Raw genomic sequence first — 23,013 nt, 5'->3', positions numbered from 1 at the left:
GTGACAGAATCACACTGTGCATTTGGCAGGATCACACTATGCATGCCTGGCTGGCCTGTGACTTGCTATGTAGACCAGGCTGCCTTCAAATTTACGTGGATCCTTTTGCCTCTGCCTCACCAGTGCTGGGACTATAAAGATTGAAGGCATGGGCCACTACACCTGGCTAAAATTACATTTTTGCATTATTTATTTATTTATTTATTGTGTGTATGTGTATGTGTGGGAGGGTGGGGGGGTGGGTATTGTTTAGAGGTCAAAGGGAATCTTGCTGGAGTTGGTTTTCTCCTTCCAGCCCTCACCTTATTTTTAACACTGAATGGTAACTTTTAAAACTGACCTCTTCCTGTTCTCAGGCCCTGCTGGTGGGCTGCCCTGGCCCTAGCCTGGCCAGCTATTGCTATTGCACTGTCAATTATAAACAGGTTAAAACGAAAAACAAAACAAAACCAAAACCCCAACCATACACTCCCCTGAGCTTTACAGTTTGTAAGGCACTTTGCCTTCTATTAGCTCACTGCTCTTCCTGATCTCCACTTGAGAGAGGGAGTGTATCTCAGCGGCACGTGGGCAACAGTCCCTCCCATTCTTTTTTTTTTTTTTTTTAATATTTTATTTAATTTTAATTTATGTGCATTGGTGTAGGGGTGTCGGATCTTGGAGTTACAGACAGTTGTGAGCTGCCATGTGGGTGCTGGGAATTGAACCCAGGTCCTTTGGAAGAGCAGGCAATGCTCTTAACCACTGAGCCATCGCTCCAGCCCCGTCCCTCCCATTCTTTGCTTCTCTTGTAATAGAAGTTTGGCCAAGAACAGTCTGGCACTCCGGTTTCTGTGCTCTTGGATGGTTACACCTTAGGGTACCTCAAGTCCACCTATGGAAAGAAGGATGCAAGTCAGCTGGCGGGAGTGCTTGCGTAGCATGCGCAAAGCCCTGAGCGTGAAGTGCACCCTGTAATTCTAGCAGGAATTCAAGGTCATCCTTAGCTACCTAGCCAGCCTGGACTCTATGAAACCCCTTTTCAAGAATAACACAGAACAAAAAAAATTAAACAAAGGGCTTAGGAAGATGTCTCCACGCTGGTGTCCGTAAGATGTCTCTGAGGTTGGTGGGAGAACGGGAAATGCCCTCGGGAACCGATGCGTAGACAGATGGGTGATGGAGGCGATCATTATTTCTAACACCCCTACTCCTCCTGGTAAGAAAGTACATTTTCTGGATAGGGAAATGGAGGACACGCGCCATAGGCTCGTGGCCCCTGCGTGTCCTCCTGTGTTGCTCTGCTAACAGTTGGGTCCAGCACGCATGCCCCTTGGTCGTACTTTCCCAGCGTGGAAGTGGGAGCTGCGCAGGCCTCGCTCCTCCCAGCTCTCCCAGCCCCAACGTTGCGCAAGCGCAGAGGCAGCTGGAGCCTGTGAACGCGCCCTCTTGTGGTGGACTGACCTACTCGCATTCTTTGTTGTTGCTCTGGGGGCGGGGAAGAGGAGGGAGAAAGATGTGGGTGGAGTCTGCAAGGCAGAAGCGAGAATCATCAGATCACAATGATGAAAATGCCTTTCCTTTGTCCCTCACAAAGACGTACAATATACGTTTCGGATGCAGATGAAGAAATATGTTCCCTAGAGATCAAAAGGGAGACTAGAATAGGATGAAACTGTAGAGAGGCGGTATTTCCGTCCATCCATCCATCCATTCATTCACTCATTCATTCATTCATTCAACAAACATTCTCTGGGGTGGACAGATGGCATTGGAAGCTGGGAAAATGGACGCCGATGGGGAGGCGGGGTGAGGAAAAAGACCCTGCTAGCAAAGAGCAGGACTCGGTGGCAGGGGGGAGGGGGGAGGGGAGCAGGGGGAAGCTCCAACTGAGCTTACTAGGATAAAGCTGAGAGTGGCAGGGACCTGACTCACCCCTACCCCCACCCCACCCCCGCTCCCACCCCCCCACCTCTAAATGATGAGGAATAAATAAAGAAATAATTAAAAGTGGGACACCCTGAACACCAGGAGGGATGCTATTTGAGGTGGATTGAAGCAATCAAATATGTTTAAACCGTAAGGTGATGATTATACTACTAACGAAAACAAAGATGCTAATTGGTCACAGTTTGGAGGATGCTGGGAAATCAACCTATTATTTTGAAGCCAATATATTTAGATCTGGGAAGAAGCGAGCGTTTACACCCTTTCCTATACGAACTCTGCCACCTGGAAAGCGACCGTGAGGGCAATTTTTCTATCTGGCTACATCTCCACCGATGAAAGAGAGAGAGAGAGAGAGAGGCAGAAGTCGAGTATCACCATTTTGCAAGGCAGAACAGCAAAAGCTGTAACCGGCAGAAGGTACATACTGCACCTCCGGATAAAGAGCCCCCGTCCCCATCAATAAAGTGGGCTCGCAGAAGAAAAGAGCCTAAAACCGAGCCAGCCTCTAGGCCCAGCTATAGTCTACAGAAGATCACTGTGTCCCGAGAGCTCCATTTGTGGTGGTGGGAGGGGTATGGTGTCGGACACCCTGGAGATGCTGTCAGCAAATCCAGATGTGAACAGTTGCAGAACTGATCTGGCTCCTTCATAGGAGAGGGGGCAAGAGGGAGGGAGGAGAGAATGGAAGGATGGAGGGGGGGGGAAGAGGAAGAGATGACGGGAAGCCTATAAAAATGTAATGATCTTTAAGTCTACCAACCAGTTAGAATGGATCCACCTATTTGGATCCTGACTCAAATAAATACATTTAAAACAAACAAACAAACAAAACTGTGAAATATGTGTCGGGTGTTGTGATCACCTAATAATTCTATTACTAGGGAGACTGAGGCAGGAGGGTCCATGGGTACCAGACCAGCCAGGGCTACATAATTAGACACTGTCTCAAAGAGAAAACAAAATGAAACAAAAACAAAAACAAAACAAAAAACACCAAAGACAAAACAAAACACTTTAGTCAGGCAAGTGCCAATGCCTGAGCCCATAGTCCCAGGTACTTGGGAAGCTAAGACAGGAAAATCCCTTAAACCCAAGAGTTTGAGGTCAGTGTGAGCAGCACAATAAGGCTCGGTGTCTTACAGGATGCATAAAGATGAAATTTACAAGAGAATGGAAGTTCAAACACAGGAAGTTTGATCATTGATAATACCTTGTGATTACAGTTTAAAGAGACAGAGTCATTATCTTTAAAAGATAGACACTGAGGGGCTGGAGAGCTGGCTCAGTGGTTAAGAGCACCGCCTGCTCTTCCAGAGGTCCTGAGTTCAATTCCCAGCAACCACATGGTGGCTCATAACCATCTATCCTAAGATCTGGTTCCTTCTTCTGGTGTACAGGGGTACATGCAGGCAGAACACTGTATATGTAATAAATAAATCTTAAAAAAAAAAAAGATAGACGCTGAGATGTTGGCAGATGCAATTCAATGGGAGAGGGAACCCGGGAGAGGTACGGAGGGAGAGATTGGCCCAGGAGTTGCTAATTGTTGAAGCTGGGGAATAGAGATATAAGGGCCCACTTTATTATTCTGTGCTCATTAAAAAATATTTCAGCCAGGCGTGCTGCCATACGCCTTTAATCCCAGCACTCCGGGAGGCAGAGGCAGGCGGATCTCTGTGAGTCTGAAGCCAGCCTGGTCTACAAAGTGAGTCCAAGACAGCTAGGATGGTTCCACAAAGAAATCCTGTCTCAGAAAACAAACAAACAAAAAAATTTTTTTTTTTAAATTTAGTGTACAGGGGCTGGAGAGATGGCTCAGTGGTTAAGAGCACTGACTGCTCTTCCAGAGGTCCTGAGTTCAATTCCCAGCAACCACATGGTGGCTCACAACCATCTGTAATGTGATCTGATCATACTGTATACATAATAAATAAATCTTTAAAATAAATAAATAAATAAATAAATAAATTTAGTGTACAAATAGGCATGAGTGTATGCCACACCTAGCAGGATCCCCTGGAGCTGGAGTTACAGGGAGTTGTGAGCTGCCTGTATGGGTGCTGGGAACTGAACTCAGGACCTCTGGAAGAACAGCAAGTGCTCCCAACCTCTGAGCCATCTCTCCAGTCCTCCCTTTTGAAGCCAGGGTCTCAGTGTGTAGCCCTAGCTGGCCTTGAACTTACAGAGATCGGTCTGCCTTTGCCTCCTTCACGCTGGGACTAAAGGCGTGTGCCTCCTCACCCAGCTTCTGTTTCCTAAAAAGAAAACAAAACCTTCCCAGTCCCTAAGTCCCAACCACACTGAAGAGTTTTTAAAGCAGCAGCCCTGCCCGTTCTCTGGCGACCTGGGAGCTTTGGGGGCCTCCAGTGGATTCCTGGGACAGCCCTCGGCTCTTCTGAATGGGGGAAGATCAGAAGAAGACATGGCTGTAGCTTTTCCATTGAGGGAGGCCGGCCTCTGTGGGCCTCTGTTTGTGCCTTTGTGAGTAGGTGACGCTGGGACACACTCTCCCTTAACACAGCTAAGGGTGTGAGCGAGTGGCACCAAAAATAGCAGGAAGGCAGCAGGGGAGGGTGTCACATGGGAGGCTCAGGGGCAGGGCAGGGACATTTGTCAGCTCTGCACCCCACCCACTCTCAGTGTCTTTTACTCTTTGCTCTGCCTCTAACCCGCTTCATCTCTCTTCCATCTCAGAGAAGGCAGGAGACGGCAAGGTGGTGCAGGGACAAACTGCCCGCCTGTGAGCCTGAGTGGACGCTGACTCAGGAGATTTTGTGACTCACCCGGGACAAGCCAGGGTAGTCAGGTGGGAAGAAAGAAGGGAATGGGACAAGGACAAAGTAACTTGCTGACTAGTCATCTGAATGCATGCCTGACCCGGGACAGGTCCCAGACACCCTCCCTTGGACATTCAGGCTGAGGTAAGGGAGGAAGCACACTTTTAACACAAGGCTTGGAGCCTCACCAGCAAGGACTGTGGGATGCTGCCAGTGGTGGGGCACTATTTCTTCCTCAAGCTCCAGGGGAGAGCACTCTGCTACCTGTTCTCAGTGGAAGACCCTGCAAGAGAAGTGTAGATGCAGGAATGAAGGGCCAGAGGTGTCCGCCATCAAGTGCATCAAGAAGGAGTCGGAGGGCTGGAGAGACGGCTCAGAGGTTAAGAGCACTGGCTGTTTTTTTCCCCCAAAGGTCCTGAGTTCAATTCCCAGCAACCACATGGTGCCTTATAATCATCTATAATGAGATCTGGTGCCCTCTTGTGGCATTCAGGAATGCATTCAGCCAGAATACTGTATATGTAGTAATAAAATAAAATAATCTTTTTTTAAAAAAAGAAGAAAGCCAGGCGTGGTGGCGCTCCCAGCACTGGGGAGGCAGAGGCAGGCACATCTTTGTTAGTTGGAGGCCAGCCTGGTCTACAAAGCAAGTCCAGGCAGCCAAGGTTACACAGAGAGACCCTGTCTCAAAAAACCAAAAAAAAAAAAAAACAACAACCAAAACCAACCCCCCCAAAATAATAATAATACAATTTTAAAAAAGAAGAAGAAGAAGAAGAAGAAGAAGAAGAAGAAGAAGAAGGAGGTGGACCCAGGGCTGTGCACTTTCTGAGCCTTCAATCAGCAGCAGCAGCATAGCTTGGGAGGGAGTTCAAAACCACCACGCCTCAGTGTTATCAACTGTAAAACGAGGGCTCCGCTAATGTCCGCCTCCTGGTATGGCTGTGGGTATGGAGTGGGTCAGCGCACATAAACACATGTGAGCCTTTTGGCACGGATGTCCTTCCCGCCATCACACAAGCCCCAGTGAGGCAGGATTTTTCTCATCTCTGCCTGACACAGGCGACTGACTGAACATGTGCTGCCGTTGTTGGCCCAGAGACCAGCACTAACCATACAGCTTATCTTTATGGAAACAGAGGCCTAGAGAGGCCTAGTAACTTACGACCACGTCTGCAGGAACTGTCAAGCTGGGACTCCAAGCCTATGCAGTTAGCTCCAGCTACATGAGGCAGAGAGAGCCTCCTTGCTTACCTGTCCCCACCTGGCTGATACTGCCTGGGTTCTCTCCAGCTAGGCCTTGACATGGGAAGATGTTGCTTTAGGGCTCAGGCTGGGGAACAGGCACTTATGCTTGCTGTCAAGGAAGTTATCAACCAGCCCCTACACTTACTAGTTGCTAGACCCCATGTCAGGTGCAGGTGGTAAGGGGAGAAGCCTAGCGTGCCTTGTTCCGCACCTTGCTGCTCTGAGGCTGGGTTGGCACAGGGCTGGGCTGGGCCGTGACTCAGCAGTACCCAGCCAGCCTAGGAAGAGGAGGGACAGGGAAAGGCTTCATGTGTGGCCTGGTCAAAGGCTGCCCAAGGGACAAGGCAGGAAGGGAACAGCAGGCAGAGGAAGCAGCGTGGATGGAGGCCAGGAAATTAAGAGAGGACACATTAAGCTGGGCTAGAGTCTGGGGATGTTGGAGTCGGGCTGGGGCTGGGGTGCAGGGTACCAGATAAAAGGGCCAAATAGAGGAAGGGCCAGGATGTCATCAACTGTGGATGCGCTGGGAACTCAAGGGAAGTGGGAGTCAATGAGATGTTAAAGGGGGAGAAGGGCAGGCTGGAGAGACGGCTCAGTGGTTGAAGAGTGCTTGATGCTCTTGCAAAGGACCTGGGTTCAGTTCCCAGCACCTATGTGGTGGCTCACAGCTGCCTGTTACTCCAATTCCAGTGGATCTGGCTCCCCTCTTCTGATCTCTGTGGGCACCAGCCGTGCATGTCATACATAAATACACATAGGCAATCATTTATATACACAAAATAAAAATAAATCTTAAGGGGGCTGGAGAGATATCTCAGTGGTTAGGAGTGCTGCCTGCTCTTCCAGAGGTCCCGAGTTCAATTCCCAGCAACCACATGGTGGTTCAAAACCATCTGTAATGTGATCTGATGCCCTCTTCTGCAGATAAAGTACTCATATACAATAAATAAATAAAATTAAATTTAAAAAAACCTTAAAACCTTAAGGGAGGACCCAAGTAGCCAAAACTGGTGGTTTAGAAAATATACACTGAGGGGCTGGAGAGATGCCTCAGTGATTAAAAGCACTGGCTGCTTTTCCTGGAGTCTTGAGTTAAATTCCCAGCACCCATGTGGCAGGTCAAAACACTCTGTAACTGCAGAACTGTGCGATCCATTACCTTCCTCTTGTGTGCAGACAAAACACCCATATGCATAAATAAATATATTTTGCGTGGGTGTGACTGTGCATGCTTCCATCCAAGCACCAGAGAGGCAGCAAACAGTTCTCTGAGTTCAAGGCCAGCCTGGCCTACAGAGAGAGTTCCAGGACAGCTAGGGGTACATGGAGAAACCCTGTCTCCAAAAAAAAGAAAAAAGAAAAAGAAAACACACTAACTGGAGTGGAGGCTGGTGGTACTAGAAGCTTTGAGGGCAAAGGTCTCCCAGGACCCTGGGTGAGCATGACAGGACAAGCCAAGGAGGTAGTGGTCCTTAATGAGCTGGCAAGCATGATTCTCCTACATCCAGGGCAGATCAGCTACAGAGTGAGACCCTGCTTCAACAAACAAACAAACAAACAAACAAACAAAGCCCCCCAAAACCAAAACCCAAAACAGCAACAAAATGGGGGCAAAGCAATGGCTCAGTGGTTAAGAGCACTGGCTGCTCTTCCAGAGAACCAGGGTTCAATTCCCAGCCCCCAGGTGGCAGCTCACAATTCCAGCTGCAGGGCATCAGAGGTCTGATTCCCTCTTCTGGCCTCCCAGGGGGCACTGCATTCAATTGGTGCACAGAGATACATGCAGGCAAAACACACAAAATAATAAAATGAAAAGAAACGAGTCAAGTGCAGAATAATGCATCAAATATATAATATTAAAAATAAGCCACACACACAAAATGATGAAACCCACTCTGGCCACCCAGGAAACTACTAGGGGGACACCATGTACGAGGACAGTGCTCACCCCAGATTGAGTGCTCACTCTGAGAATGGAAAGAGGCAGCACTCTGGGCAAGGCTGGCCCCAGCTGCTCTGACACACCTCCTCCCGTCCCTCCCTCCCCCTCTCCTCCTCCAGCCCCTGTCCCTGTCACTCACTGGCTAGGCTGGAGCAACTATGGCAGCAGCCCTAACTTGGATTCCTCTCCTTGCGGGCAAGTTGGAGAATCTTCTTTAGGGAGAGGGACAGAATGAGGGGTGGGATTTGGGGGTCATGAGGTAGAAGAGTTGGGGGTCCTGAGAAGAAGGGCTTGGGGTGGGTGAACTAGGACCTAGAGGGTTTTTTGGGGGGAGGGGCTAATGGCTCAGGCAGGGGTCCAGGGCTAGGAGCTGGGCTCTGGAGGATGGGTTCTGAGAACTTTGAGGGCAGAGGTGTCCTAGGGCCCTGGGTGGTCATGACAGCACAAGCCAAGAGAGTCGTGGGCCCTTTAATGAGCTGGCCGGGACTCTACTTCTGGCAGACCAGGCTAAATTTGGCATTTAAGAGGAAAGGCGGAGGCAGCCTGGGCAAGTCCACTTTGCTGGGCTCCTGTTGGCCTAAAGCATAGGCCCTGTTCTGTGTTCTTCTCTGGGAATTGGAGGCCTCAGAATCGCTACCCCTTTTCTGAGGGTCTTCTCTACCTCCAGCCTCCCAGACATTCGGTACAGGGTTCTTTCCCAAGGAACCTGAACACACACACACACACACACACACACACACACACAGCATACCACTTTCTCAACCAAACACTAGTCCCCTCCCACGGGGCCCTAAGATATGGAGTGCAAAGGTGGCTGGAGGTCCCTTCCATGAATCCAAAGCCAACAAAAGTTTGGGTCTTGCCACCCTCTCAACTATGCAGCAGAAAAGAGTGTATGACACTGTGGGGAAGGGAGCTCCACCCCCCCACCCACCTCCCGCCCTTGACTGAAGCTGTCTCTGTGTTTGGGGCTTATGGGGTTCCCACAGGTCTCCTGGCAGGGCTGAGAGACACCGAGGCCCAGCAGACAACCTTACGGCCACTTGTGGGTCGTGTTTTTGTGCATCCCTTGGAACATGCCACCTTCCTGCGCCTTCCGGAGCACATTGGTAAGAGAGGGACCAGCTGCTGGGCTGGAGTGTGCCGATGCAGCTCTCTTGCCCTGTCTCCCGTTTCCAATGATTCCAACTCCCTCTTGTTTCTCCCATCAGAGGTGCCACCCACTGTCAGGCTCACCTACCACGCCCACCTCCAGGGACATCCAGACCTGCCCCGGTGGCTGCGCTACACGCAACGCAGTCCCTATAACCCTGGCTTCCTCTACGGTACTCCCACTCCAGAAGATCGTGGGCGCCAAGTCATCGAGGTGACCACACCACACCGAGACATTCAGACCCCCTAGGGGTGGCCTCTGGGGCCTCCTAGGAGTAGCCCTTGCCGATGGAATTGGTGTTTATGCGTGCTTGTTTACATATAATTTGCATAATTTGCATACCCTCAGTTCGCGCCTTGTCAGTACGTTCCCTAAGTCCCACTCCTCAGCCCTCTTTCCATTCCCCCAGGTCACAGCCTACAACCGGGACAGCTTTGACACCACTAGACAGCAGCTGATGATGATGATTGAGGACCCCGAAGGTACCTTCTGATTCCGATTCCATTCCTCTATTGGGGCCAATCTTGAAGTACCTTCCCCGGGGGAGAGAGAGTGTTGGGAAGCAGTGGGGAGGGACTAAAGCATTCTGGAGACTTGGGGGGGGGGGCGCGTCAGGGTAGACACGGGGGTGGGGGGTGGGGGGATGATAGCTTTAGGGCAGGAGCTCTGCGACCGAGGTCTCTCCTTCGGCTGTGTAACTAACTGAGCTGCCCGCAGGCTGCAGGGCACTGTGCAGTCACAGGCTACATACAGGGTTGGGGGTAGGGAATTTGGGGGCTGTGTTGTAGATAGGCTGTTGGGGGCAGGGATGGTACGGGGAATGTGGGGAAGCACCTGGGCAGCCAAGCCCAGGGTAGGGTCCAGCTGAGTGCCCACTTGGCCTCCCCAGGTCCCCGTTTGCCATACCAAGCTGAGTTCTTGGTGCGCAGCCATGACGTGGAGGAGGTACTGCCTTCCACACCTGCCAACCGATTCCTCACGGCCTTGGGGGGCCTCTGGGAGCCAGGGGAGCTCCAGTTGCTTAACATCACTTCTGCCTTGGACCGCGGAGGCCGCGTCCCTCTGCCCATTGAGGGCCGGAAGGAAGGGTAAGGGGGCAGTCCAGGAAGGGCTTCCTGGTTGAGTGGTGAAAAAAAAAATAGGCACCTCCCTGATTTTCTGTTTACCACTGTGGCCTGCCTTCCTCACGGTCATCTCTTCTTTGTTTCGCGCCACTGTCCACTCCATTGCATCTCCTTGTTCTTCTTGGGCCCAAATCCTTGTTACCCTGAATTCTGTACTTGCTGATACCCTGTGAGGACATTAGAGATCCATTTGTTACATTTCTGGGGTGCATTAAAAAGTGGTCTCAGAGCTGGGCATGGTGGCGCATGCTTTTAATCCCAGCACTTGGGAGGCAGAGGCAAGTGGATTGCTGTGAGTTCGAGGCCAGCCTGGTCTACAAAGCAAGTCCAGGACGGCCAGGACTACAAAAGAAACCCTGCCTCAAAAAAACAAAAGCAAACAAATGAAAACAAACGGAAAATGTGGTCTCAGGTCTTGGAGGCTGTGACCTCTCCCACCAGCTCCTGATGTGTCTCCCGTGGGCCACTTCCCCTAGCCATCCTTCCCCCAGGTCCTGGACTCCTGTCAGGGCACCTTCACCTTTCCTTAGACATCAGTGTTGCCCTACTTATATTGACCATGCTCACAGTGGCTCCTTTCGGCTACAGGGTATACATCAAGGTGGGCTCCGCCACACCCTTCTCCACCTGCCTGAAGATGGTGGCATCAGCTGACAGCTACGCCCGTTGTGCCCGGGGACAGCCTCCATTACTGTCTTGCTACGACACCTTGGCACCCCACTTCCGTGTTGACTGGTGCAATGTGTCTCTGGTGAGGAGGGATGCTGGCTCTAGGGATTGGGTTTAGGGTATAGTTCTCATTAACTCGGCTCCATTTATGATTTCACCAGATCAGCTTTTTTTTCTCTGATAGTGTCAGTTTGGGTCTCAGCATCAGTCTGTAGTCTGTGTCATGGACACACACACACACACACACACACACACACACACTTCTACTTTCTGCCACAAGAGGGCGACAACGCCTACAATCCACATCTGGACTCTCCAGCTCCGTGTCCCAGATCTGACAGCTAAAACTACCAAGACCTCCTAAGCAAGTGCAAGCAAGTGCGTGCATCTATGTAACATCTGCTTCCGGTGGAAGTGCCACCAAAAAGCCTGCCTCCAATATGAGGCTCAATGTGGCTCTTGATGATGTTTCTAGGGACCCTAGGCTAGAAACTGCTGGTGTGCCCTGCTCCTTGGAAACCAGCAAAAGAGGGGCGGGGGGCTCCCTTAGGGTCAAATGGTAAGACTGAGGGGTCCCTGACAGACTACTGAAGGCCATGTGCTGCGCACCATGTCCCCAGCATGTTTTGTTTTTTTTTTACTGTCTGACTTTTTTTTTATTAATTTAGTCTTGTTACATCTCAATGGTTATCCCATCCCTTGTATCCTCCCATTCTTCTCTCCCTCCCATTTTCCCCTTATTCCCCTCCCCTCTCCTCAGCATGTTTTATCACTATGATTCACTGTCGGGATAGGTATACAGCCATCACTCTGAATTCAGAGCTGAGGAAACCGTGTCACCCCAGTCAATCACTAGCCTGAGTCAGAGTTCAGATGCAGGTGGTCCAAACCTAGCACCAGCCCTAACCATTGTACATGCTTGCCTCTCCTAGAGCTGGCTTCTCCTAGCCCCTCATCCTGTGTGTGTTCTGTAGTCACACGGGCCAGGGGAGGTAGGCAGGGACAGGTCGGTGGTTATATGAGGTTCATCGTTGGTCGTTGCAAACCCCTTGCATGTCTCCTGAGGCAATGTCCCTGTGTCCACTGAGCTGCTCCTAGGTCAGCCCTGAACTTTTTGCAGGTGGACAAGTCGGTGCCAGAGCCCCTGGATGAGGTGCCTACTTCAGGCGATGGGGTCCTGGAACGCGACCCGTTCTTCTGCCCACCCACAGAGGCCACAGGCCGAGACTTCCTGGCAGATGCCCTGGTCACCCTCTTGGTGCCCCTCCTGGTGGCTCTGCTGCTCACCCTGCTGCTGGCTTACATCATGTGCTGTCGGCGTGAAGGACGGTAAGGACGGTGAGCTGCTGGACGGGGAGGAATGTAGGGCACCCTTTCTAGGCAGCCGGGCAGCCATTCCTGTCTGGCTTGGAACTGGGTGTGTGTGTGGGGGGGGGCGGGGATTTTGAATATAAGCACAAGGAATTCCTACGTGGGAGCTCTTGGGACGCCATGAAGCAAAGTCGGACTGGTACTGACCCCCACCCCTCCCCCCAACCTCTATTTTCCACAGGCTGAAGAGAGACATGGCTACCTCTGAGTGAGTAAAGCAATCCAGGGGTGCCCTCTCCTGGATTGTTGAATTAGACCCTTTACTGTCTATGAGCAGCAAAGACCTCTAATAAGCCTTGGCCCCGCCCAGTCTGTCTGGAGGCTAAGTCCATGTCCTGACCTTGTCCTGGCGTGTTCTGGTCATAGAAGAAGCTATAGTGGCATAGGAAAGGGGGACCTGCCAGGCAGTGGTGGTGCACGCCTTTAATCCCAGCACTTGGGAGGCAGAGGCAGGCGGATCGCTGTGAGTTCTAGGAGGCCAGCCTCTAGAAAGCAAGTCCAGGATACTCAAGGCTACACAGAGAAACTCTGTCTCAAATAAACAAACAAACAAACAAAACAAAACAAAACAAAACAAAAAGCAAAGGGGGACCTGCCACTGTCCAGAGGAAAGGTTCTGAGAAGCAACAAGAGGTTCCCAGAGTAGATTCTCTCTTTGCCTCCCTCTCTCCTCCCCTCCCTCTCTTTCTCCCTCCCTCCTCCTCTTTCCCTCTCCTGTCCTTTCCCACTTCATCCTTCCTCTCTCTCCTTCACCCCTCCCCCACTCTCCCCCACCCTCCTCCCCCGCCCCCACCCTCTCCCCTACTGTGAGCCAGGCACCTGGCTGGCCTCTGGTTCTCCATGGGGACTGGATGTGACCGGCCTAGCTGATGGCAAGGGATGCTTTGAGCCCAACCTCATCTTTCCAAGCTCATTCTGCTTCAGATTCCTCCTGCATTCCTCCTTTCCCCTCCCCCCGCGCCCCCCCCCTGCCCTCGCCCCCGACCCCCCCCCGCAGCCCCTGGCCTAATTTTCCCACTCTCCGAACCCCAAAGATTCCAGGAGGCAGTTGTGAAATAAGTTGGGCTTTTATTCCCACTTGACTGAGCTTGTGGTTAAGCCTGGCGCCCCTGCCTGCCCTGCCCCATTAATGGCGGAGGCCTTTGGCCACCCTGCGAACTCCCTTGAAAGGCCGTTTATGGCTCCTTTTGGAGCCTTGTAGTGACTGGCGTGGTTCAGACTGCCACTGCCTCCTCTGCCTTCTCTGCCTCCTCTGCCTCCTCTGCCTCCGCTGGCGTCTTTTGGCCTTGCCCTTGGACTTGAAGGCTTTCTTCTTGCCCAGGCGGAAAGAGCCTGAGGCACCCTTGCCGGTCACCTGCTTGAGCATGCCTTTCTTCACTAGATTCTGGAGGACACGCTTGAAGCGCCAGGTGTTCTGAGCCATATTGTAGCCCGTGGTGGTCACGGCTTTCTTCAAGGCAGCAAGGGACACGCGGCTGCGTACCCCTTTGTCAGCCACAGTCCTCAAAATCACCTTCGACATGGTGGGCTTCCGCGGGGTTTGGTGGGTGATATGGGGCCCAGTATTAGTTAGATCCCCTGATGTGCTGGCGTCTTGGTCTGCAGCCACCAGAGCATCTGGGGCTGCGGGTGGTGACACCGGCGACATGTCTCTCTGCGACTCTTCCGGGGAAGGCGGAAGAGCACTGAGTGTTAGGACCTCCAGGGTGGTGGCTGGAAATGTCCACCAGGTTACTCTCAGGAGTGGGTGAGCTATGTTCTGGCGTCTGCTTCCCTCAGAGGCTCCTCTTGTAGGGGTCTGGGCCACACCTCCTGGGTGGCCAAGGGAGGACCGAGGATGATCACCCACGGTTGGCCTCAGCACATTTGTGCTGTGGGCTCAGGGGCTGCTGAAGTTATCTCTGCGGTGACCTCAGGGGGCCCATTGTGAGGTAAGTGGAATCCTGTGGAGGTCACAATGGCCCCACTGACTTTTCTTAGGTAGTGGGGACATGTGCTGTGCCTGACATCCTTCACAGGAGGCCTATGGCTGGTTGTGCCCACACAGGGAACGCCCTTGCTTATTATGTGCATTTCTGAACCAGTTCTAGGTTAATCGAAATCCTCGGGCTTCTTTAGTCAGTTAGTGGTGCTGCATATGGAAGCCGGGGTTTCACGCACACTAGGCAAGTGTCTCACTAAACTATAGCATCCCTAACCCAAGCCCTCAGTTTTAAACCCACCATTTGATTCCCAGAAGCCTCCATTCATTGTGTCTTTTGTGTGGAAAAATGCTAAAGTTTAGTGTTTTGTTATTTTGAGATGGGGGTCAACTTTTTTGGGTGGGGTGAGACAGGGTTTCTCTGTGTATCTCTGGCTGTCCTGGAACTCACTCGATAGACCAGGCTGGCCTCGAACTCAGTGATCTGCCTGCCTCTGCCTCCCAAGTGCTGGGGAAAAAGGCATGCGCCACCATGCCTAGCTACATTTGTTGTTGGAGGTAGGGTGCTGGCCTCAAATATACAGATGAATATTTTTCTTGAACTTCTATTCAAGAAAAAGATTCTAAATGTTGGGTGGTGGTGGCGGCGGCGCACGCCTTTAATCCCAGCACTCGGGAGGCAGAGGCAGGCAGATCTCCATGAGTTCAAGGTCAGCCTGGACTACAGAGCAAGTTCCAGGACAGCCAGAGCTGTTACACAGAGGAACCCTGTCTCAAACCGCCCCCTCTCCCCAAAAAAAGAAAGAAAAGAAAAATATTCTATTCTATTCTATTGTCTTTACCTTCCTGAGTGCTAGAAATTACAGATGTGCCTCCATACCCAGTTTAACTTGGTGCTAGGGGTTGAACCCAGGGCTCTGTGCATGCTAGAAATGTGCTTTACCACTTGAACTCTTTCAATACATTTTAAACACAAGAATTGTAATATAATAATAATAATAATAATAATAATAATAATAATAATAATAAAAATAATAATTTTGATATTTAATATTTGATTTTTCAAGACAGGGTTTCTCTGTGTAATAGCCCTGGTTGTCCTGGACTTGCAAGAATTGTAATTTTAAATAGAGGGTATGCTTTTCAGAGTAAAATACAATTCCTTAATTCATGTAAATTGATCAATATTCCATACAAAACTGTTAAAATGTTTTATTAAACTGAGTACGGTAGTCCATACCTGTACTCCCAGACCTTAGAGCTGGAGATTGGAGGAGCCCCACCTAGCCTCCTTTGGAGGCCATACTGGGTTCCATGAAAGCCTGTCTCAAAACTACAAAGGAAAAAGAAACAGTTTAGGTTTTTGTTTTTCAAAGACAGGATCTGTTATGTTGTTCTGGCTGTCCTGGAACTTGCTACACAAACTAGGCTGGCCTCAGAACTCACGGAGATCCACTTGCCTCTGCTTCATGAGTGTTAGGATTAAAGGTGTGCCGCACCATGCCTAGCTGGGCTCTTGTTTTTTTTTTTTTATTTGTTTTTATTTTATAGATCTCTCCCATTGAGATCAATTATTTCAACATATGTTTCATAAGGGAGATTTTTTTCTTTCTTTCTTTTTTTTTTTTTTTAAATTATGAGTGTCCTATCTGCATGTACACCTGCAGGCCAGAAGAGGGCACCAGATCTCACTATAGATAATTGTGAGCCACCATGTGATTGCTGGGAATTGAACTTAGGACCTCTGTAAGAGCAGACAGTGCTCTTAACCACTGAGCCATCTTCCCAGCTCCTAAATATTTTTTTCTTAATACTTTTTGGGAGACTGTGCCAAATTTGATCAGTTGTGCCACTGACTCTGTGACTTTTCTCTTATGACCAGTTTTTGTTTGTTTGTTTGTTTTACCACTTCTAGCTTTTCTGGTTGAGTTAGCAGCTCTGATGTCAGGGAAGTCCACTTCATTCCGTTTGTTTGGAACCAATAATTTTGCCCTGTATTTGATCAGCCTTTGCTGGCCTGAGTTCTGTGTTGATTTAGTTCTACCAGGTACAGTTTTTTTTTTTAAAGATTTATTTATTATGTATACAATATTCTGCCTACATGTATGCCTGCAGGCCAGAAGAGGGCACCCGATCTCATTATAGATGGTTGTGAGCCACCATGTGGTTGCTGGGAATTCAACTCAGGACCTTTGGAAGAGTAGGCAGTGCTCTTAACCTCTGAGCCATCTCTCCAGCCCCCAGATGTAGTTATTTAACTTAGGTCAATGTCTGCCACTTTTCAAATTGGCCACAAGAAGTGGTTTTGCTGCCTGGCTGTCACCTGTATCATATCTGGCTGGTCACGAAGTTCTCCAGGCACCAGTGCCATTGCCCTATTGGGTCTATGTGCTGGGGGCAGATGGTTGGTGATGGAGTAGATGTGGGAGAGACTTGTGATCTCAAGTGTGTGTGTGTGTGTGTGTGTGTGTGTGTGTGTGTGTGTTTGTATGTAGTGCTGCTTGCCTGACCGTCCATCTGTCTGAGTAGCCACTCGAAGGCTCCACAGGGTTCGGCGTGTGCTTTCCTGCTCTTCTTGGGAGATTTTTCCACCTGTGTATTACCTGAGTGATGGTACCCAGATGTGGGATTGGGGTGGGTGGGGCTGGTTGATGAAGGTCTTTCCTGGGATGGGGGACACACCTGCCTCACAGGCTCCTCTTACCATCCGCACGTGTCTCGCTCTCATCCCGCCACAGGCTCTCCTCACTCAGCGATGGAGAACTGTGCTTCGGACAACTCAGTTTGTCAAAGTGGGCATTTAGGAGCTTATCCAACTCTCCCCTGGCCTTAGACAGTGACCTTACTTCTTTTCTCAGACAGTGGGTGCTCAGTGCCATCTCCAAGGGGAGAACCGCTGGTTCTCCCCCAGGCCGACTTGTGGTTCAGGGGACCTAACCTCTCAGGTTCTTAGCTACAGCTGGAGTCCACTGACTGGGACTTGGATTCCTGGTAGGGACCCTTCCCCTAGCTTATTAAGAACCAAATGACAATGGGAGGACGCACAGGATGGGATAGCAATTGAAATGTAATATGAATGATATTATTTTTCAATAAAAAAAAAGGGAGAGAGAGAGAGAGAGAGAGAGAGAGAGAGAAAGAGAGAGAAAGAACCAAATGACAAGGGTGGAGGCCTTCTGCAGCCTGCCTGGAGCCTCAGTTTCTATAAGAAAATCTAATTCCATTATCATCATTAATTATTGTTGTTGTTGTTGTTATTATTATTATTATTATTATTTTACTGTTTTTGAGATGCTTCATTGTGTAGCCCAAGCTGGCTTCAAACTCAAATCTTCCTGCCTCAGCCTTCCATGTCCTGGGCCCCACCATGCCTAGCAGAAAATTCATCGTGTACAGAGATTAGTCTCTGTTCTGACTTGATCAGGAATTTGGGGAAACCGTCACCAGACTAAGCGAAGGACTAAGGTGTGTTCGTGTAAATGAGGCTTGAAAGCAACCTCGCCTGGAGGTCAGACTCACTGCTGGGCTTGCTATAGTTTAAAATATAGCTCCCTAGAATAACAGCCCAGAGAGGTTAGGCCATTTACCAAATACCACAAAGCAGTAAGCAACAGAAGCCCAGTGGGAGTGGGGTGGGGGTGGGGGTGGGGTAAACCAAGGCAAATCCTCATGCTTCGGTCCTCTGCTGCCCCCTGCTGCTCAGACATATAGCAGCTTGTTTCTGCACAACAGAAAACAAGGACCCAGGACTGTCAGGTGTGATGAAAGCTGGACCCGAAGCTGGAGTTCAGGAAGGGCCCTCTGACCAGTGTGGCCACCCCCAGCCACAGGGGTTTCCCAGTTACCGAGGGTGGAGCTGCAAGAGGCAGGGAAGCAATTATGGGTGGGGGGTGGGGGGTGGGGATGGGCTGTCAGGTGCAGAGGAGCAGAAATCAGGTTCAAGGAGGAACCCGATAATGAGATTCGGGGCAGGGTCAAAAGCTAGATCAAAAGAGGAGGCAAAGGGATGGGTAAAAAGGCCAGGCTAAGCTGGGCGTGGTGGCGTAAGCCTTTAATCCCAGCACTAGGGAGGCGGAGGCCGGCAGCTCGCTGTGAGCCCAGGACAGCCAAGGCTAACACAGAGGGACCCTCTCTCGGAAAACAAAACAAAACAAAACAAAAAGGTGGCCAGGCTACATAAGGGTGGGAGAAAGGGAGAGAATTAGCTGTGACACTGGCAGATGGTTCTGAGGGAGGTCATGGATGCTGGAAGGATCTGAGAGGACCATTGGAGTCTAAAAGCACTATGCGTCTGAAGATTCAGCCAGGCGGGAGGGTACTTGTGTGTGCAAAACTTTGGGTTTGACCCTCAGTGTCTTATAAACTGAGGATGGTGGCACATACCTATAATACTAGCATTTGGGAGGTAGAAGCAAAGAGGATCAGGAATTCAAAGTCATCCACAATAAGTATGGAGTTTGAGGCCTGGGCATTCTAAATCTAAAAAAAAAAAAAAAAAAAAAAAAACAGGGATGGAGAGATGGCTCAGTGGTTAAGAGTGCCGACTGCTCTTCCAGAGGTCCTGAGTTCAATTCCCAGCAACCACATGGTGGCTCACAACCATCTATAATGTAATCTGATACCCTCTTCTACAGATAAAGTACTCATATGCAATAAATAAAATAAATAAATCTTAAACAACAACAACAAAAAACCACAAAAAAACAAAACCCAAAATCAGGACACTAGACTATAAAGCCCAGACAAAACCAGTTTCTGCAAAGATAAACACCATGTTTGGTATCTGCTCCTGCCTTGGCATCTTGTGAGTTATCTATGCTGGACACTATTCCAAACACCCAACTTACTTTCTTTCTTTCTTTCTTTCTTTCTTTCTTTCTTTCTTTCTTTCTTTCTCTCTCTGAGACAGAGTTTCTCTGTGTAGCCTCGGCTGTCCTGGACTCGCTTTGTAGACCAGGCTGGCCTTGAAATCACAGCGATCTGCCTGCCTCTGCCTCCCTGAATGCTGGGATTAAAGGCGTGCGCCACCTCACCGGCCTGTGTTTTCTTTACTCTGCATAACAATGTAGGAGGGTAGGTGTTACTATTTCCATTTTACAGTTGGAGAAAACAGAGGCACAAAGAGCTTAAGCCAAGAACACATAGCTTGGAATCCAGGCTGTCTGCACCCATCACTGGGCACAAGCAGGCATCTCTCAATGTCTCATTTCATCCTGCACTTATGTCATGATTTGAGTCTACCAGGAGCCAGACCTGGTAGGCAGACCAGACTGCTGGGTAGCTCTGAGGCAGTGACAGGCCAGACCAGAGACCAGTTCCCAGAGCTGACAGTCTCCTTGCTTGTGTTTCCAGCATCCAAATGTTTCACCATTCTACCATCCATGGGAATACAGAAGAGCTTCGGCAGATGGCAGCCAGCCGTGAGGTGCCCCGGCCTCTTTCTACCTTGCCCATGTTCAATGTGCGTACTGGAGAGCGGTTGCCTCCCCAAGTAGACAGCGCACAGATGCCCCTCATCCTGGACCAGCACTGAGAGCCCTGCAAGGTGAGTCTGGCTGGGCAGTGCCATCCTCCAACTGAGAAATAACGGAGCCTTTATCTTGAAGCCAGGGCAGGTGATGGGATATGGGAGATCATACTGACCTACTCACCCCCACGTGGGGTGCCCCATAACTCAGGACCAAAGGGTCAGGATAAGGAAGAAGACAGGAGTATGGCACCCTCAACCTTCTTCTTTGCCCTCCTCATGCCCTTTTTTTAGTTCCAGCTTCAGCTATACCACTCAGAGCTGCCGACCCGTGACCACACCCACTGTGGATCCCAGTTCCCAGCCTTCTTGGACCTCTGGCTCCAAACAGGAAGACCGGATGGGGTAGGGAGGGTGAGGGTGCTTGGAGTCAGGACCTAAGAATAAACAGATACCTGCTGCTCTGCTCCTCCATTGCTTCTAGTGCCTTCTTCTCAGTGACTGTCCCTGCCTCTGTTTCTTTCCTCTTCTTCTGAGAATGCCCAGTGCCTGCCAAACTTGCACTTTGGGACTCTTCCAATTTTGCTCTTCTCCAGTTCACTGGATCCGATCATGAGCTTTGACTGGACTGTTAGCCCCACTTTCTAGACCAGGAAGCTAAAGCCCCATGGAGAGTGAGTGACTTGCCACCCAGCGTCACAGAGCAAGCCCTGTCTGCCCGCACGCTGACTTCTGTGGAGTTGAGAAGTTTGACAAGTAGGGGCTCCCTAGAGATCTGGTTGATACCTGCCAGTTCCCGCAGAAACTTCCCTTGCACACTGTGTTTGGGGAGAAGCTGATCTCAGGATGGAGCTGTTGGGAGGTGGGACTGGCCAACCATTCTAGGTTCCAGAGGCCTGCCATTCTGGAATGTTCCCTGAGCTGGGTGTTGCCAGTGTGGCTTCTGGAGTATTTGGCTGGCTGTGCAGGGGCCTGGGATCCTTTGCCCAGGTTGCTACAACTGGAGCAGGCCACCTCTGCTGTGCTGTCTGTGATGGGTCTGCTCTGTGATGGGTCTTACACGGGACCACTTTTTTTTTTTTAGGAGGGTAGGACGAGGCTGAGCATGAAAGGGAACTATGACAGAGAGTGACAACAAAAGAACAAGGACACATGGCTCAGCCCATCTCTAAAAGAATGCATACAAGTGTCTGTCACCCATCACCCTGGCCCCTCTTTTTTTTTTTTTTTTTTTTTTTAATTTTGGTTTTTGGAGACAGGGTTTCTCTATGTAGCCTTGGCTGTCCTGGACTAACTTTGTTGACCAGCCTGGCCTCGAACTCACAGTGATCCGCCTGTCTCTGCCTCCCGAGTGCTGGGATTAAAGACAGGCTCCACCACCCCCAGCTAAGCTAAACTTTTTTTTTTTAAAGATTTATTTATTAGTGTTTTGTCTGCTTGTATGCCTGCACAACAGAAAAGGGAACCAGAGCTCATCATAGAAGGTTGTGAGCCACCATGTGGTTGCTGGGAACTGAACTCAGGACCTTTGGAAGAACAGACAGTGCTCTTAACCTCTGAGCCATCTCTCCAGCCCTACAGACAATTTTGAGCTGTCATGTGGGTTCTGGGAATCAAACCTGAGTCCTCTGGAAGAGCAGTCAGTGCTCTTAACCAACGAGCCGTGTCTCCAGCCGGGAGTGGCCGGTTTGCTTTCATTTTTACATGTATGGGAGTTTTGTCTGCATGTATGCCCTGTAGAGAGGCCAAAAGAGATGTCAGATCCCCTGGGACTGAAGTTACGGACAGCTGTGGGTGCTAGAAGTGTGCCTAGAATTGAACCCTGGCCCTCTAGAAGGGCAGCCAATGCTCTTAAGTGCTGCATCCTCTGTCTCTTCAGCCCCTGCTCAGAATTCTTTTCTCTCTTCTCTTTTTTTCTTTTTCAGCAACTAGTTAAGTGCAGTAATGAGAAGGGGGAGTGTAGACCAGGAGTTCAGTCGGAAACTGACTGGGAATTATCACTTGGGGTGACTCACTACCTTCGGACTAGCCTGCTCAGAGTTCTGAAGGAGACTGCACTCACTCTCTGGGCAAAAGGCTAAGCTTTCCCCACTAAGTTCTGCACCTCCAGAAGCAGGTGGTACTGGCAGGGTATACATCTTCAGTGAACCTAGGCTGGAGGGAACCGTCTCTAACCAAATGGTTCTTTGCATAACAAACAGAGGTCTGACTCACTTTGACTGTTTCCTCTTTCCCTGCCTGCCCGCCCTTTAGCTGTTGAGTGGGCACAGCTCCAGCTCAGTGATGCAATACTGGGGCTTAGGCTGTTCTTCCCCGCCCCCCCCCCCCCAGGGTCCCTGCACCCTACCAGCTCCCCCTCTCACCTCTGCCTGGTCTTCCTGGGCTGGTCAAGGGTGGAAGGAGGAGAAGGCAGCTCCTCACACCCTCTGTTTCCTGACCTTGCCTTGGGCTCTTGGCAGCCTCTTCCTCCCAAGCTCAGTTCCAGAGAGCACACAGGAGCCTGCCTGGCTGCCTTCCTGAAAGGAAGTGGCCCAGACAAGTAGCTGGGAGGATGGCGTGACTACAGAAGCCCTGCCTGGGCACACACATGTGAACCGCCCGGCTGACCAGCAGCGCACTAGGAGGACACAGACACACTCAGTGCCCACTCTGCTCCCTGGGCGGCAGCCTCTCTGTCAGGAGCATTTCCTACAACCCCTTACAAAGAGTAGCAGCTGTCTTCGGTTCCCCTCCCCCCCCTGCCCTCCCCTCTCCCCCCCTTACCTTCCCCCTCCCCCCTTCTGTGGCTTCGCCCTACACTCAGCTCCACCCTACTTCTAGCCCTGTTGATGGCCCTGCTTATGTGGCCTGATGAGCGGCCTCCACCTTCACTCTAAATACAGACAGCACATGCGTGCACGGTTTTCCTCACCACCTTCCATTGTCCAGACCCTGGGATATTGGGCACCGCCCATAGCAGGCCTCAATCACTAAGGCAACACCTCCCCAGACAGGGTTTAAACATAGCTCTGGCACACCATAGTTTGCTCATAAAAGGAGTCATCTTTACTTCCGGGGCTGACATGAGAACCCCTGAAGAAAGGCATGCCAGCGCCACCTAGAAACAGCGTATTATCATGAGCACCCATGCAGCCTTTCAGAGGTGTGTGGGTCTCTCTGACCCGTCAGATGCAGGCTTAAGGCCTCTATGTCCTCCTATGCCTCAGGAAATGTTGGTTTTCCCTTTTGAATGGAGGTGAATGATAAAGTTCACACTCCTCGATGCAATGGAGCTGCTGGTCACATGTGGACACCAGAAACATGGCTAGTTCAAACTGAGATGTGTGCGGTTTGAATGGTTATTTGGGCTTTAATAGGTTAAGTAAAATATGAAAATAGTTTCACCTGATATACATATATATATATTTTATAT

At 50.4% G+C, this 23,013-nt stretch overlaps 1 protein-coding gene across 2 annotated transcripts in view; it reads left to right on the top strand.

Moving 5' to 3' along the window:
* Window positions 1–20,961, top strand: part of SGCA (sarcoglycan alpha) — a 28,906-nt gene extending 7,945 nt beyond the window's left edge. The window contains exons 2-11 of one of the 2 annotated variants that reach the window (XM_084748993.1): window positions 8,016–8,091; window positions 8,886–9,005; window positions 9,108–9,262; window positions 9,459–9,531; window positions 9,939–10,137; window positions 10,762–10,924; window positions 11,963–12,171; window positions 12,395–12,421; window positions 19,487–19,679; window positions 19,896–20,961. In XM_084748993.1, coding sequence (XP_084605119.1) covers window positions 8,055–8,091; window positions 8,886–9,005; window positions 9,108–9,262; window positions 9,459–9,531; window positions 9,939–10,137; window positions 10,762–10,924; window positions 11,963–12,171; window positions 12,395–12,421; window positions 19,487–19,667 — 1,164 coding nt within the window. In that variant the 5' untranslated portion in view covers window positions 8,016–8,054 and the 3' untranslated portion in view covers window positions 19,668–19,679; window positions 19,896–20,961. The remainder of the gene's footprint in view (window positions 1–8,015; window positions 8,092–8,885; window positions 9,006–9,107; window positions 9,263–9,458; window positions 9,532–9,938; window positions 10,138–10,761; window positions 10,925–11,962; window positions 12,172–12,394; window positions 12,422–19,486; window positions 19,680–19,895) is intronic. The other variant, XM_084748992.1, reaches the window with a different exon arrangement.
* The last annotated feature ends 2,052 nt before the right edge of the window (window positions 20,962–23,013 follow it).

This window comes from Acomys minous (assembly GCF_964271855.1).
Source record: "Acomys minous genome assembly, chromosome: 12".
NCBI lineage: Eukaryota > Metazoa > Chordata > Mammalia > Rodentia > Muridae > Acomys > Acomys minous.
Note: the sequence above shows the minus strand (reverse complement) of the source record. Positions and strands in the feature narration are given on the sequence as shown.